At 35.2% G+C, this 16495-nt stretch overlaps 1 protein-coding gene across 1 annotated transcript; it reads right to left on the bottom strand.

The window, feature by feature from the left end:
- Positions 1 to 3423: 3423 nt before the first annotated feature.
- On the bottom strand, positions 3424 to 15775 carry LOC127877796 (G2/mitotic-specific cyclin-B-like). The gene is made up of 8 exons (XM_052424047.1): positions 15608 to 15775; positions 14724 to 15014; positions 14144 to 14380; positions 12987 to 13145; positions 10218 to 10454; positions 8075 to 8215; positions 5467 to 5577; positions 3424 to 4719 (listed from the first exon to the last, which is right to left on the bottom strand). Exons 1-8 carry the CDS (start codon positions 15626 to 15628, stop codon positions 4612 to 4614), a joined length of 1305 nt encoding a protein of 434 aa, XP_052280007.1. The 5' UTR covers positions 15629 to 15775; the 3' UTR covers positions 3424 to 4611.
- Positions 15776 to 16495: the final 720 nt, after the last annotated feature.

Below are 16495 nucleotides of genomic sequence, written 5' to 3'. Positions count from 1 at the left end.
GTGAATAAATGTGCCAAATGATTTTTAAATGTCAAAATGAATGACAGGTTACGCATGCGCAATTAATTTCCTTCTATATTACATATAAAATAGTTGAAGTTCGATATCAATTTTTACCATGATCAAGCGCATACCCACTATATCATCATACATCATTGGAAAGATTAATGCATAATCTTTTGAAAAAAATGCATGTCATTAAATTCTATACGCGCAAACTCAAAATATTTACCTTAGAATAGGCAAACCGGTTTTGACAGCTGTGCAGACAACCATTTTGGGCTCAAATAGTATGACCTACTTTCAAAGCCGGGAACCATCAACACAAAAAGTAGAGCACAAAAATGGCTTATTTTCTTATTGCTTACAAATATACCTTCAAGTTGATACCAAAACCAACCATTTGCAATGTATTTTACAAATCCTAGGCAGCATGCACTCAACAATGTGTGCTAAGTATCAAACTGACTGCATGTAACCCTAAAAACAGGAGTTCCGGTTTGGGGTTATGTGACCTTTAAGAGAACCCAACCCCTTCAAATTTAAATTAAAGGCACTTTTCCCACAGGTATAATCTGTTTTGAGAAAGATCACAAAGTTCCGGTACAATGACACACAGATTAATTCATAAAAGTTGCCGTTGAAAGCGCCATGCGTAACAGCGTTTCGCGTCAAGAATTAAGGTAGAAAAGCCAAACTCGGTTACATCATACATGCAGCACTTAGACTCCATACAAGGCATGTCTTTTGATTCTAATAGGCAAAGCTGATCTTACATATGGCTTAATAAGTGAAAAAAATCATCAATGGCAATATTTGTGCATCAAAGCAGGTTTTGAACTGGATTCGAACAAACTTTTTTTATTTTTTTTTGCACATTTTAGGTAAAATCCATGTAGGAGCAGCAATTCTGATGTCATTTGACCCAACAAAAGGGCTCGCTTGCATGGAAAAACAACACACTTGACTTCCTGACTAAAAAAAGTCATCGTCAGACATGAGCTTTAAGTCTTTTGTCACACCTGGACCTATGATTCCTCGGCTCGAGTTCCGTCTCGGGCAGGCTCCGGAAAGTGTCAGTCTGGCCCGGGTGCTCAATTCCGTGTAATCTGAGAAAACAAAAAAGGTTTTTGTGCGCATTTACCCATTACAGTGCCAACTAATGTAAGTTAGATACAATTAGAGTAAGCTTTCAATAGTCTTTCTCGCTTTATTTGCTGCAAATGGTTAATTCACCACGCCGGCATCACATTGTCGGGCACACCGGCAAAGTTATCGCCACAAAGTTTGGTTTCAGAGCTGCAGTCAATGTAAAACACACAATTTTCCTAATTTTGGTGACAAAAGTGTGCCAGGATATCAAAGAAATCATTTTACAATAGATTTAATTGAAAATAACTGCGTACTAACCTGCAAAGACACCGATCCTCTCGACACGACTGGGCGAGTGTTGAGGGCCGTCTCCGAATCAGTCACACTGTACAGTTTTTGATGGCCTGTCACTTCAGCCGGACTTGTAAACCAATTGGACGACAGTTCAGGCAGAGCTATAGACCCATTTCGACACCGCCTACAAATGCACACTTAGGTTTACGCATAATATTAAGGTCACTTAAATACAGATTCCCTGGTGTTTTTCATGCAGGGTCTATCGCAACAACATTCTTCCAGGAAAGAAAGCATAATATTATTATCATTTTTGTGTTTTCAGCTGAATACTTGATTTTACTTGAACTCAGCGAGATATCCAAACAGGTAAAATAAGGCAAAGTAGTGTTATTCTGAGTAGATCTGCCTGAATGGGTTGAAGGCGAAGGCGGATAGAAGTGTAGGTCCAAAATTGGCGGGCATTTTTAACAGAAAAAGGCTCAAAAAGTAAACAATAATAATAAATACAGATGAAATAAAGACATGCATTGGGTTCATTATTGAGATTGATGCAAATTAATGTCAAAATGGCACTGAAAAACAATACCGGGTGTTTAAGTAGTCTTAGAATATGTCTCCGGAACAGGTTTCGGTGGGATTTTCCAGCATTTACCCCCCTTATGACCCCAAGTGCAACAGCCCAATTGCAAACAGCCCTTATTTGGGTCAAAATGACATCTGGCAGTTGTTTTTCAATACAGAGAGTTTTTGATGGTCAAATGTCAAAATTCTGGCAGACGACTAACTTGGTCGGATGTGCTTAAAGGTTACGCATGCGCAATTAATTTCCTTCTATATTACATATAAAATAGTTGAAGTTCGATATCAATTTTTACCATGATCAAGCGCATACCGGTACCCACTATATCATCATACATCATTGGAAAGATTAATGCATAATCTTTTGAAAAAAATGCATGTCATTAAATTCTATACGCGCAAACTCAAAATATTTACCTTAGAATAGGCAAACCGGTTTTGACAGCTGTGCAGACAACCATTTTGGGCTCAAATAGTATGACCTACTTTCAAAGCCGGGAACCATCAACACAAAAAGTAGAGCACAAAAATGGCTTATTTTCTTATTGCTTACAAATATACCTTCAAGTTGATACCAAAACCAACCATTTGCAATGTATTTTACAAATCCTAGGCAGCATGCACTCAACAATGTGTGCTAAGTATCAAACTGACTGCATGTAACCCTAAAAACAGGAGTTCCGGTTTGGGGTTATGTGACCTGACAGTAATGGCCCAGACAAGCTCATTTATGGCCATTTTTGACCTTCAAACTCAAATTTTGACCTTGACCTTGGAGATATCGACGTGATTCTTTGCGCGACACACCGTCTAATGATGGTGAACAAATGTGCCCATGATTTTAAAATCTCACAATGAATCACAAAGTAATGACCCGGACAAGCTCATTTATGACCTTCAAAATCAAATTGTGACCTTGACCTTTGAGATATAGACGTAATTCTTTCGCGCGACACACCGTCCAATGATGGTGAACAAATGTGCCAAATCATTTTAAAATCTCACAATGAACGACAAAGTTATGGCCCGGACAAGCTCATTTATGGCCATTTTTGACTTTCAAACTCAAATTGTGACCTTGACCATGGAGATATCGACGTAATTCTTTCGCGCGACACACCATCTAATGATGGTGAACAAATGTGCCAAATTATTTTAAAATCTGACAATGAACGACAAAGTTATGGCACAGACAAGCTTGTTCCGCCCGCCATCCTGCAGACATCGCCAATCTAATAAGCAGTTTTTTACTTTGGAAAACCTGGTTAAAAATCACAACTGTATTTGCAATTGTTAGAACAAACATACATTGACCATGTAACGCAGTGATTCCATCCCTAGTACAAGCTGTAAATCATGTTGAAACTCTCAATTTCTGCATGTAAATACAGATTTGATCTTTCTCAGAATATTAGTCTACTCTTAGTTCGTTGCTGAATATAAGCTTAACAAAACTTATTTTTATACATTTTATTATAAAATTAGAAATTTATGTATATATACACAAGTCATTCAAATCTACATTAAAAACACTACTACTACAAAATATACTATTCTAAATGCATTATCAAACTTATTAACCACTAAAAGCCATCAACACATACACCAAAACTGGCCCAGTTTGTAAAATACAAAAGGCGGGTACACGTTCCATAACGCCAGTTTTAGTGTATGCAAAGGGCTTTCAGGGCTTATTACAAACTGCATGATTATGTGCGAAAATTGAGACAATGATTCTTGTTAAACAACTAGGATTATTCCAATCCCCGCATATAAGCTATAATTATATTTCCCTTGTACAATGCTTATTGTCTCAGCTAATGAAGTCACAAATCCATTTACCTAAGCACCCAGAAATGAATAGTCATAGGGCCTTAATAAAACTCCTTAGTAAAAATAACAAGCCATACACTTCCTAAAGTCTCTTGATCTCTATGCAAGGTATTTTGACATTAAAATAAAATGGTTTGGAAAAATATATACAAAAAAAATATTTTTTAAGCAATGTTGTTGGTGTTGTATAATCCGAAAACATCCAATGTTTATTTATAAAAAAATAAAAGAATTTATCCAATTTCCTAAGGAGCTTTGTGCGTACCAGCCTAGATTGATGGAAAAATTCATGGTGACCTAAAGACATAACACAACGCATTCCAGGAACAAGTTATATACATTGAGCGATCCCTAGAAGCTATGTACTGTTTTTTTTTCAGTTTACTATTTTGTGGGAAATAAAAAAAAGTTTAGCAAAACTGTCCCCCAAACTACATTATCTTCTAGTTAAGTGTTTAAAAAGACACATTCACATATACCAAGTATTCAACTCAATTAAAAATTTGGACGGAATACATTATAATAAGACTGCTAACAATGTAAAATGAGCTGAACTGCTTGGCAGTTTTTTAATGTATTACTATTTTTTTGGTTGTCCTGTACATAACACCGCTGTTAAGTTAACGAATATAAATGCAACAATTCTAAACACCCACAGCTTGTTTAAACTCTCAGTGCTACTATCAATACCATGTTCATTGCAAACAGACTACAAACACACCAATAAATAAGCTGGAATGAAGCATTCCACTTTCACAATCACAGTTTAAAAACACAATATCACGGGACTAGCTTGGATCCAACAATGCATTAGGAGCAGTCTGAAGCACCTGCAAGTTCCTGCACCAGTGGAGACTTCAAAGCTGGTATGGTGCTTATCTTCATGAATTTTGAACTTGAATATTTGGTCCTTATGGCCTGAAAAGAGAATTGTACACATTAATTAACAGCTTTGGATGTGTTTAAGCTGCAAAAAACATACATACACTGGGTGTTCCTTCTTGTGTCATTAGGATATTGTCAAACACGCATAAACTTTTAACAAATTTTTGCCTGTAGGTCATAGAATCAAAATGTAAATGGATAATATATTTTATAAAAAATTTCAGTGGCGATTTGATGGTAGATCACACAAGTGAACACAAATATGGACCATGATAAAAACAGCATTCCGATTTACAACTTGGTTAATCAAGAGATGTGTTTGTCAGAAACACAATGCCCCCTATTGCGCCGCTTTGAAGCCATAAATTTGACATTTGACCTTGAAGGATGATCTTGACCTTTTATCACTCAAAGTTTGCAGCTCCATGAGATACACATGCATGCCAAATATTAAGTTGCTATCGTCAATATTGCAAAAGTTATGAAAAAGGTTAGTTTTCGAAATTGTTTTTTTGACCTTGGAGGATGACCTTGACCTTTCACCACTCAAAATGTGCAGCTCCATGAGATACACATGCATGCCAAATATCAAGTTGCTACCTTTAATATTGCAAAAGTTATGACCAAGGTTAAAGTTTTGGGTCACACACACACATACAATGACAGACGGTCCAAAAACAAAATACCCCCGATCTTTCGATCCGGAGGCATAAAAAAATAATATTTTAATTTTTAAATAATACTTAAGTACATTTTTTCAATGTTGATCACTACACTTACAGTGAGTTTGAGTTTGGAATCCTCCTGTTTCATGACTAGACTGGCAAGTTTACGCATGGTTGGCACAAGTTCTTCTTCTGTATAAGAGCTATAGTGCGCCAATGTCTCCGTCTAAAGAGATAAAGCATTGCATTATAAACAAGCAAATTCGTGGAATTGAAATCTCCCGCCACTATGCTTCTGGACACAAAATGTTATATTTGACACTCAAAAAAGCATTTTTTCAAGATACAAAGGGCCATAACTCTGTTATTAACAGATGGTGTACAAAGCCATTTGGCAGCATTATCCTCTCATCCATATATATACTCAAACCAAGCTTCAATGAAATCAGCCCAAGCACTTCCAAGATATGGCTCCGGATGGACGGAAAGACGGACAACGCTTAAACAATATCCCTCCGCCTATGGTGGGGGATAATAACTTGATTGTTTTAGGTACAATCATGTCATCAGTCACTGCTGAAAACAACTTACAAGTATCGTTGAAAATGATGGATGCTTCCCTTATAAGACCTTGACCCCAGTGACCTTAAACCTTCCGGAGATCGGAAAAATATTAAAGGCGCTTTGAGAAACTGTCAAAAGAGTGCGAAGGAAACCTTGAGAAAATCCATTAATAGCCTTGGTGACCTTGACCCCAGTGACCTCAAACCTCATCAAAAGGTAGATATCCATGCAAGGTACCTATATGCCAAATGTATAATAGATCGAAACAAGAGATGCGTTTGTCAGAAACACAATGCCCCCTTTTGCACCGCTTTGAAGCCATAAATTTGATCTTTGACCTTGAAGGAAGACCTTGACCTTTCACCACTCAAAATTAGCAGCTCCACGAGATACACATGCATGCCAAGCATGCCAAATATCAAGTTGCTATCTTCAATATTTTAAAAGTTATGAAGGTTAAAGTTTTGGTTAAAGTTTTTGAATTTGTTTTTTTGACCTTTGACCTTGAAGGATGACCTTGACCTTTCATCACTCAAAATGTGCAGCCAGTGCTCCAGATAACATGCGTAAAGGCGTAAAAACGAATTAAATTTCTTAAATAACGATTTAGATTTAAAATCTTTGCGTAAAGTTACGCATTGAAAAAATAAAACACAAATTCGAAATTTTCGAACGTGCGTAAAACTTGCAGTAGCAAATTATATACGGTAAACATTTCATCCTGGTTCTGACTCGTCTAGGCGCTCAATTAAAACTACATCTTAAAGTCAACGTCACTCAAGCGTTTGCTGTGAGGAAGAGCCACACCTAAGAACGGTCGAAAGGCCAAACGGTCTCGATTCTGTTCTCCTAGTATTGCAGAAGAGTCATTAATGTACCTTTTTAATAACACTTATCGTAATTTTTATACACAAGTAATATACTGTATACCTTTTCAAAATGTCATTAAAATTAAATGTTAAATATAGTTTTTGATATGACTTTAAGGGCGACCAAAAGGCCATTATGACCTAAGCTGAAGTGTCAGTGACTGTTTTACATAAAAAATCAAAATGACCGAAGCATTGTATCGTAGGGTGGAAGGCAAAAAAAGCCATTTCCATTACTACTAACCAAAATGTTGAATTGTTGATGTGTCAAAAACAATGAATACAAAATTATTTGGTAATATATTGTTAAGAATTAATTTTATAAATAGGGGGTAAAATAAGAATTAATTTTTTAAATAGGGAGTAAATAAGAATTTGACCAAATTTTTATCTGGTAACTCTGTGTGCAGCTCCATGAGATACACATGCATGTCAAATATCAAGTTGCTATCTTGAATATTGCAAAAGTTATGACAGGGCCCTCAATCTATCAAATCTGCCGCCGAATTTCGGTGGCAGTCCCCCACCTGAAAAATATACTTTTTTCCCCTTTTGGGGGGAAAAATTCCCCCTAAAAAAAAAAAAAAACAGAAAAAAAAATGTTTTTTTTAAATAGAAATATGTGTCTCATGATTATTTATATCTCAATTCTATTTCAATTGAATATTTTCAAACATACTAAATTATGAAAAATGCAATGAATATAGTGCAAAAATGTACAGATGTACACTAATGAGATAGTAAGTAAAAAAATTCCCCAAAAAGGGAAACGCCGCGAAAATTCCCCCTCCTAAGGGCTGCGGACCCCTTCCCCCAAAGTAGTGTGAGGGCCCTGTATGACCAAGGTTAAAGTTTTGGGACAGACACACACATACAATGACAGACAGGCCAAAAACAATATACCCCTGATATTTCGATCTGGGGGCATAAAAATATTGAAGACGCTATGAGAAACTGTAACAAAAGTGTGAGGAAAGAAGTAAGGAAGGACAAACTGGCAACTATATGCTCCACGAAAATATTTGAGTAGCATTAAAACAAGGCTTCCGAGTCTTCCACTGTAAGAAGAAGCTCATTCTGGGGGCAGGGGTGTAATAACAATATTGGGTACGAATTTCCCTGCTTAATAGGCTTATTTAATATTTGTCAATTATTATATAAAATCCCTTTAATGTTTAAGGTAAAAACAAGAGATATGTTTGTCAGAAACACAATGGAAATTCAACGGACTGCCCCATTCCCAAAATGATTAAAAAAACTAGATTGGAACTGGAGGTACAGGCTACTCACCCATTTACAGTCGTCCAGAAGTTTCATAGAAAGACATAGGGCTGCGGCAGCTATTTGGGAAGGGAGATATTGCACCATATCGTACTCCACTATCGTCAACTCCATCAGGTACTTGGCCAGCGTATGCTTGCTGGCATCAACCTGAATAATTACACAAATAGTTTTCATGAACATCAACCTTCAGAGATGACTTGCATATTACAAATGGGTTGAAAATGTCCGACAGGATTGGTATAGTTGCATGCTCAACCAGTGATTTATTTTTTTTTAAACTTTCACTATTCAATTGATACCAGCAGGTTACAAACCTCAACAGAGCGATTATAATAATTACTCTGAATGGGTAATCCGCAGTAATTATGATTCACAATGCCCCAATTCTTTACATACTGTACAGTGTATACAGTTGGCAAAGTTCCAAACCAGCAGATTATACTGCACTGCAGTGTTTTTTTTCATTAAAAATAGAGTCTGTTATGGGGGCATATTCCCGATGGAAAAATAGTACAAATTTTTCCCCAAATTGGACCTAAACATTCCCAATTGAAGGTTTCCAAAAACACTTATATATACTTTAAACAGTCGGTCATTTAATTAATCTCAAATAAAGCTCTATAGGTTGAAACTTAGTAAATATAATTGGATTCTCGATTTTAAAGCATTTTTTAAGTAAAAAGGCGGGGAATTAAACGTATGATGTAGACTTACATAAAATGCATCTTTGCTTATGGGTTACCATTTGAAATACATTTGAAAGCATTACAAACACTAAACCGTCAAATAATTGGTATTGTTTCTGTTTAAGTGATATTTTGTGACAATACATGGATTGCTTCTAGTACAAAACAGTCCCAGACATCAAGACCTTTTTTGCATAAAAAAATATTTGTTTTTATAGACATTAATTATAATTTATAAATCTCAGACATTGTAAAAAAAAATGTAATTATTGTATTCCAAAATTGTAGACTTTATTTGCATGGTTAAGTAATACTGGAAATAATATATTCTAATAATTATCAAAAACATGAATCAAATGCTAGCTGGAGCACCTAGTCCTCAACTGCAAATATGGCTAAGCGGTTACGGCAATGGTTATCAAATACAAAGGTCAGTGGTAAGAGTCTTGTGCCCAGTTTTACATTCTCAATTTGTGAGCTCAACTCTGATGAGTTTCCAGTATTGAGAATGTCTGTCAGCTCACAACCTCACATATCAAGGCTATATAAATGTTCATATATCACTTAGTACTCAAACTGCTCAACTACGTTATATAATATATATTTACCTATATATAATTACAACATATTGACCTATGAACATTTGCGATGCAAAAGTGACTGGAGATTTTTCGTTTTCAAATAATATTCTGCTTTTATACTGGAGCTCTCGAGTTTTGATGTTCTTATGCATACATTATCAATGTTATGTATTTAATGATTTTGCCACAATCAATGTGTACCATTTAAGTTTCCAATTTTAATTTATAGGGATGCAGGCTTTTTCCGCTCCATTTTGGGAATACGCCACACTGGAATTTTGGGAATTTCGCGTCGTGAAAACCCCCATTTTGGGAAAAAAATTATTCGCAAAATTGGCTCAATTGGGAAAAATTATCGCATGTAAATAGTGTTTCTTATATTTCAAAGAAGCCGTTAACTGGTAAATAACGACTATTTTGATAACTTATTATTAAAATTTTACAAAGTATTATGAACATGTGAGAGGTTTTTAAATATGAATTTGGGGAAAAGGCCTGGCCTTTTTTGAGGTGAAAAAAATCGTGCGAAGCGCCGGATTTTGAGGAAAATAAGGAAAGTCTTAAATAATAATAACATATTTTACAGTCTTTAAAACAAATTCAAGGCAACAGATTCTTAAATTATGCAACACTTTCTATTTTCTACACCGGATCAGGTTAACTTATATATTTTAAGGTAAAAAAAAAAAAAAAATTTTTTTTTTTTTTTTTTTTTTTTTGGAATTGGGAATTTTTTTTTTCAATTGGGAAAAAAACAACCAGATTTGCATTGGGAATGGGGCCGAATTTCGGACCCATGGCATGGGGCGGAAAAAGCCTGGGATGCAACTGTTTACGTCTGCAACAAACATATAACACAATCTTTCTTGCTTTTAAACATACCTGACCAGCTTTTGAATTCCTCCTCAAGAAATGCAAACACAATGGCTTTCCAAAACTAAAGTTTAATGTCCGTAAGATAGTTTGTTCCATTTCCAAAATTTCCTTTTTAGTGTAAGCATTGTCTGTAATATAAACAAAGTCTGCAACTTCAGGTGCGTACATCTCTTCATATTTGGAGGCAATCAACATGGATGTGACACCGACCAACTGCAATTTGTTTTTGGTCACAGGAGATTCCTGAAATATTTTTTTACACTATAGCTATGATGCACAGTAATGGTTATGGCCAATGTTAAATTTTTTGGACGGACGCACAGACCAACAGTTCAACTGCTACTATGCCACCCTACCAGGGGCATAAGTATAAATTTATCCCAAATGACCCCTAAACATTCCCAATTGACAGTTTCCCCCAAAAATATTTTTTAAACAAGTTTAAACATGTCAATTATCTCCAAATCCAGCTCTATAAGATGAGCCTTAGAAAATACAATATTGAAATCACTATTATTATTATTTTTAAAGGATTTGTAAGAACAAAATTAGCAATATTATACGGAATATTAATTTCCCCATTTTAGAACAAAAAGCGCGACCAATCCAAAATGGTGAAAACACACAAACTCAGTGATTCATTTTGCCGTGCGCTCTGGGTGCCAAACGCACGTTTTTTCTGGGAACGCATCATTCTCAAACATGTGCGTTCTAGGGACGCATTGTTTAAAAACTCCGATTTTCAACATCGTCAAAGTTGTACATGATACGATTACCGAGTATGATTCGTGGATATAAGCAAAACACATGACAACACTGTTTTGAAAAGTAGAACCGAAATCACAATACTACATTGAGAATGTAGTACGCGTATTTTGATTGGTTGAAATATATCAATTATCCAATCAGTTACGGCGTTTTATTAAAAGTTCGTTGGACGATTAATTGGCTGTCCCGGATGGTAAACAAAGAATATGCGACAGAAAAGGTTTTCAACATTGATCCTCAACAATTTAAACTCGCTGTGAAGATATTTATCGATAACGCAGCCTCGATGTAAACCATGTGGTTTAAATATGAAGAATAAACGGCGGAAAACACAGTTTGTGTTTGTCTGTTGTGAGCGTAGACATTTATTATTTATATAGTAAAGCGGTGTTTTTTTTAATACTTTTCTGGATTAATTGAGCAGTGTTGTTTTTTATAAAGTGACAATTAAAATTTGCAAGTTCTGAAATAAATAGCATCTTTTACTTTTATACGGTACATACAGGGGTGGCGAAATCTCAAAAAACTATACTAGTCCACGGACAACCATTTAGGAAATTTAACTTGTCCGTTGCTGAACTACACTTGTCCGTTAATGTTTATATAAATTATAAACGCATTTATTGATTAATGTAAAACAATGTGGAATATACCAAAATGAGTATGATTTGCTAGTTTTGTTTATAGTTGTATTTCAATAGTACATTCATTATAGCAGTATATTATAAACAATATAAAGACTTTCTAAAACTATTAATCTTGAAAAGCTAGTGTTAAACCATGTGTTGAACATAAGTACATCGTAATCTTAACAAATTAAACTAATCCAATATGTCGACCTCATCAGACTGAGGCTCTGCGCCGCTACTGGTAGCAATTTGATTAACAGATTATCATCAACTGGTAACCATTGAAAATCAGTGAGCCAAGTTTCTTGAAAAGTTCTGGTGCGTATACTTAGATCATATTTTTATCATAATCTTTCTTAGTTTTTTTTGGAGGTGGACTGCTCAAAGCTTCGGGTTTCTGCTCCGTTGTTGAAGATTTAAAAAAACTAAATGTTCCATTTTTACCATTAAAGTCGTCTTCAATAACAAGGTAGACCGTGTTTTGATTATCTTACTTTGATACTTTTTATTTCCGTCTGATTGTAAAAATAAAGAAACCAGTCTGTACACTGTCTAACAGTCGGGCCGAATGTTTAAAATGCGGCATGCTCCTGGTCTCTTATAGAATAAGGGAGATCACTGCGCAGGAGAGTGCCCGTATTTTAGTTTGATTGCTCTGCAAATAGCACTGACAATGTAATCGCATGTCAACATCCGGTTTTGTAAAACTTAATTACGGCTTTAATACAATGTATTTTTTTGTATACCTGGACCCGACTTTTAACAAACTTGTTGTCCACGGACAACTTAATTGAAAAAAATCAGTTGCCCAGACAAGCAAATGTACGACTCGGGCAACTCGGACATTTGATTTCGCCACCCCTGACATACATAATAGTGAAACAGATTGTACAGTATTCCGTCATATGTTACATAGAATGTAAGTACATATAACAAAACAGACATCTGCTGTTTATACTACAGGATGTGAGGGGGGTCTTCTATACAGAATAAGGTCTTGACCAAATTCAGGAACAGGTTAACTGTAGGGAAACCAAAAAATTCTAAACACCAATCATCCAATTTATTAAAAGTCTAGTCAGTCCAAATTGTTAAAGATGTTAAAAAAGTTCTCTGTTTAAGATGTTATCCGTTTTACTGTTTATTAAAAGTAAAACAAATCAAAATTTTACTTGCTGTAAACCTATTTCTGTATTTAGCTGTAAAATTGCATAAAAGAGCCCCTGGCTAAGGTGTATCATGTTAAGTAGATTATTTGTAACGACTTGACAAAGACACAATCTGGGACCCATTGTTTTCACTTTGGACCCATTGTTTCAAAATATGCGAGTCCCAGGGACTCATTGATGTAGGTTTCAAAATGAATCACTGTAACTACCTGGAGAAATCTATCGATTATGCCAACAGTCAGGTAGAGAGTTTCTTGGAGAAGATGAAATCTGTGATGAACTTGGCACAACCAGTCAATGAGAATGGCACGCATCTTCCCGGAGATTTCTTGCTTTTCTAAGTAGCTGTCCGCAATTGGGTACTTTTTCTAAAATTTAATGTATAATAAACATTAGTTATTAAAGTATTGACCAACAAAGAACTGCTGCATTGGCACTTTCAAAAGAATTTAAAGCAATTTCAATATTATAATATCTTAATTACTAAGGTGTAACAGCTGGATGGAACGTCATCTTTATGTGATGTAAAAAAGAATATTAGTAAACCTACAATTGGGAATTTTGAGGTCCCATTTTGGAACAAAATATACTTTTTTGGTAATTGTGGACTAGTTTTACTTTCAACGTTACTGTGGTTCGAAAGAGTAAATATGGTTAAAAAATACGGAAATAAGATGCAGTCTAAAAATGTTGCATAATACAAAGTACAATCGAAGTAAAATACAAAAAATTGACCCGAAAGACACACAAAAACTCAATGTTGTGTGGGGAAATACTACCGCCAGTCAGTCTACGATTAACCCATAATTTAACTCGCCCATTAGCAAGCAAAAGATAAACATTTGCCACTGCCAGATTCAGAGTCACTACCCTTTGTAGCTTCTTAACATTTCAATACTGAACATTTATGATGTTTATCTTTACTTTTGTGTTACAAAAAATGGTTGCCTTCAGACATTTGGCAACTTGAATTTTGAATAAAAATATGTTGGATACAGGTCATTCGACTGTAAATATTCATAAAAAATCCTTAATGACATACCAAGCTATGTATTTTAGTTGAACTTCAAGCATAATAAAAGTGTTTTTTGTATCACGTACTTACATTAGCAGTGGACAATGACTGTTGCATGGTTGGTAAAAAACAGTTTAAAACTTTCTTACCATTTTTGGGCATAACCTATGTATGAAAGCATTAGATTTAAAAGAAAAAAATCAGAAAAATAATTCCGAAAAAATGCTTTTGTTGATGAAAATTAATCCCAATTTGGAAGATTTCGCGACTCTAAAAATCCCAATTTTGCTAGGTACTTTTTTCCAAAATAGACAGAAAAAAGCCTGATTGTATGCAATTCCAACAACGTACCTCTAATATTCTCATGTACTCGTATATATCGTTGACATATTCACTGACTAGTTGTGGGTTTTCTCTGTCATTTGCATCAATGTCCTGTACATTTAGCAAAGCTTTCGAAAATGCATCTTGTCCCGCATCACTTGTGTCCATAGGCACATGTGCAGATGGCAATGGGTGAACAGTGGCTGTTGGGACTGGAATTCGCGAAGGAAATGAAGGCTCAACGAAATGGAATTCATCATGCTCCTACAAACAATGAAATAATTTATTATAAAGCGCTCTTTGCCACATGGATCTGAAAACAATAAGAGACATCTTCCGTAGTTAAACGGAAAGACATTAAGAACACAAAAAACACCAAGCATTTTAAAATCTCACAATCCCTGGATCTATGCGATGTATGTTGCAATAACATAAGCTATAAGCAGCGGAGGGATAGTGTGACAATCCATTAGCAAGAACTTAAATAAATGATCTTTCAAAGAATGCCTTTTTTACAGGTTTTCAGCCGTTAGCAGTATTATTCAAAAACCAACCAGAAGTAAGATCCATATTTTAATATTTGAAAGTAATATTTTTTTAAACAAACCTTTGTGGTTTCCTTCTTCTCTGCCAATGCTTTGAGGGATGTAGTTGCTTTGGTCTTGGTCAATGCTTTCTGCTGTCTGGGATTTACTTGCACAATTTCTTTTTTAATAGGACCCTTTTTACTGGCATCTGATATTGTGATTGCAGATACTTGATTTCCAATGTCACTAAGGGTATTTCTTTGCATTAGGTGTGAGGTTTGAGGTCTTTGCAGAAGTTGGGCCTTGCCAGGAATTTGGTCAATATTGTCACTGTTGATTTGCTGCAGTGCCATCCTGCCAGCTAAATTAGCCTGAAAGGTCAAACAATGCAAATAAAATTGCTTTTTCTAAAATTTTCCAAATATATTTTTTGCTACTCCATTACACATTCTATGAGTTAAATTTTGTTTGGACAAGTTTTTTTCACAAATACCTAAGGAATATTAAAAATAATGAATAATACAACAAATTTTAAGATGTGTGAGCAATACAATTCAGTGTTAACATATTTAAATTACAAAAAGACTTCGTTTGGATCTGTTAAAAAGGTGCATAGTCTTTCAATTCGTTTAAATGTCTACATGATAGCAACAGACTTGAACGTAGTTTATTTTTAGAACAGACAAGAGCCAGCATGTATGCGACTGATGCATTTAAGAATTTTCATCAAATTCACGCCGTTTTATAATTAAATGTAAGACGCATCCAATACAGTCAGTAACCATAATCAAATGCCAATAAAAATGCAACAAACAAGTTAAATTCCTATGCATATGTGACAAATTCATAGAACAAAACCGATTGACTGAGCAAAGATGGATGACCCCAATGTCAATGAGTCAGTTCATTGATAATAATATTCCCAAGTTTACCAAAGATTATTACAACTGAATAAAATACTTACAGACGCTGCTCTTGTATTCATGTTCGTTTAATTCACGTTTTCAAAAGATGCGAAAACAACACAATCAGCATGCACAATCAACTTTTACTCGTGCTTTCAAGCAGCATCACTTGTACAGAACTGACATGTCACAGCGAGACCGTTCAAACATATCGCGGGTAGATTCTGATTGGCTGACAGAGTACCACAACAAGATTGTGATTGGTTGAACTTGTTGTGAGTTTGTAGCAACCTAAAATCTCGCATCGATGTAGCTTTACTGAATTATCTTAAATTTGATGTTTAATATCAATAATAAGATTTTATGATAAAAAATAATGAATATTTGGGTGTAACTATTAAAATAAAACTTGTTGTCAGAAAAAAGTAAAATGCTGAGTGCGTTTGTCTATTTGTCGGATTGACACACGAGGGCCGCGATTAGAAGTCTGAAAAATATGCAATATAATAAAGGCCTTCAGTTTATTCCTTTGACGGCAAGAATTTGTGTTTCAATGCTTAATTACGTATCGCAACGTCATTGTACGTAAACTTCTATATGTAACTCATGATATAGTTAATTTGTATGCAAATAAGGGTGCGGTAATTAATGAAGGAGCCAAATATTTGTAACCTATATTATTATAAGTGGCGTGATAGGAGTATGTGCTCTCTTCCTCTTCCTGTCACCCATCCCATCCGAGAGAGGCGTTAGAGGGGGTTCTAGAAGGATGCATTTTGGCGCATTAATTCCGGAGGCGACCCTGGGTCTTATACTTTAAAGTGTCCGACGTAAAACACCGTTACACTGCATCTTGGTCGTAAGGCTAATACGAAGGATATAAGTGGACGCCTTATCCCGAAATAAAAGGTATTATAGCAATCGGTGTGTTTTGATACTCTGGTTGG

This window comes from Dreissena polymorpha, chromosome 4, assembly GCF_020536995.1.
Source record: "Dreissena polymorpha isolate Duluth1 chromosome 4, UMN_Dpol_1.0, whole genome shotgun sequence".
NCBI lineage: Eukaryota > Metazoa > Mollusca > Bivalvia > Myida > Dreissenidae > Dreissena > Dreissena polymorpha.
This window is presented reverse-complemented; position numbering and strand designations above follow the sequence as displayed.

Coding starts and splice junctions, on each gene's coding strand:
- LOC127877796 (XM_052424047.1), bottom strand. CDS start 15,628: ATGAATACAAGAGCAGCGTCT. Junction 15,015..15,607: donor TGAATACAAGAGCAGCGTCT/GTAAGTATTTTA, acceptor TTGACCTTTCAG/GCTAATTTAGCTGGCAGGAT. Junction 4,720..5,466: donor ATTCCAAACTCAAACTCACT/GTAAGTGTAGTG, acceptor TTCTCTTTTCAG/GCCATAAGGACCAAATATTC.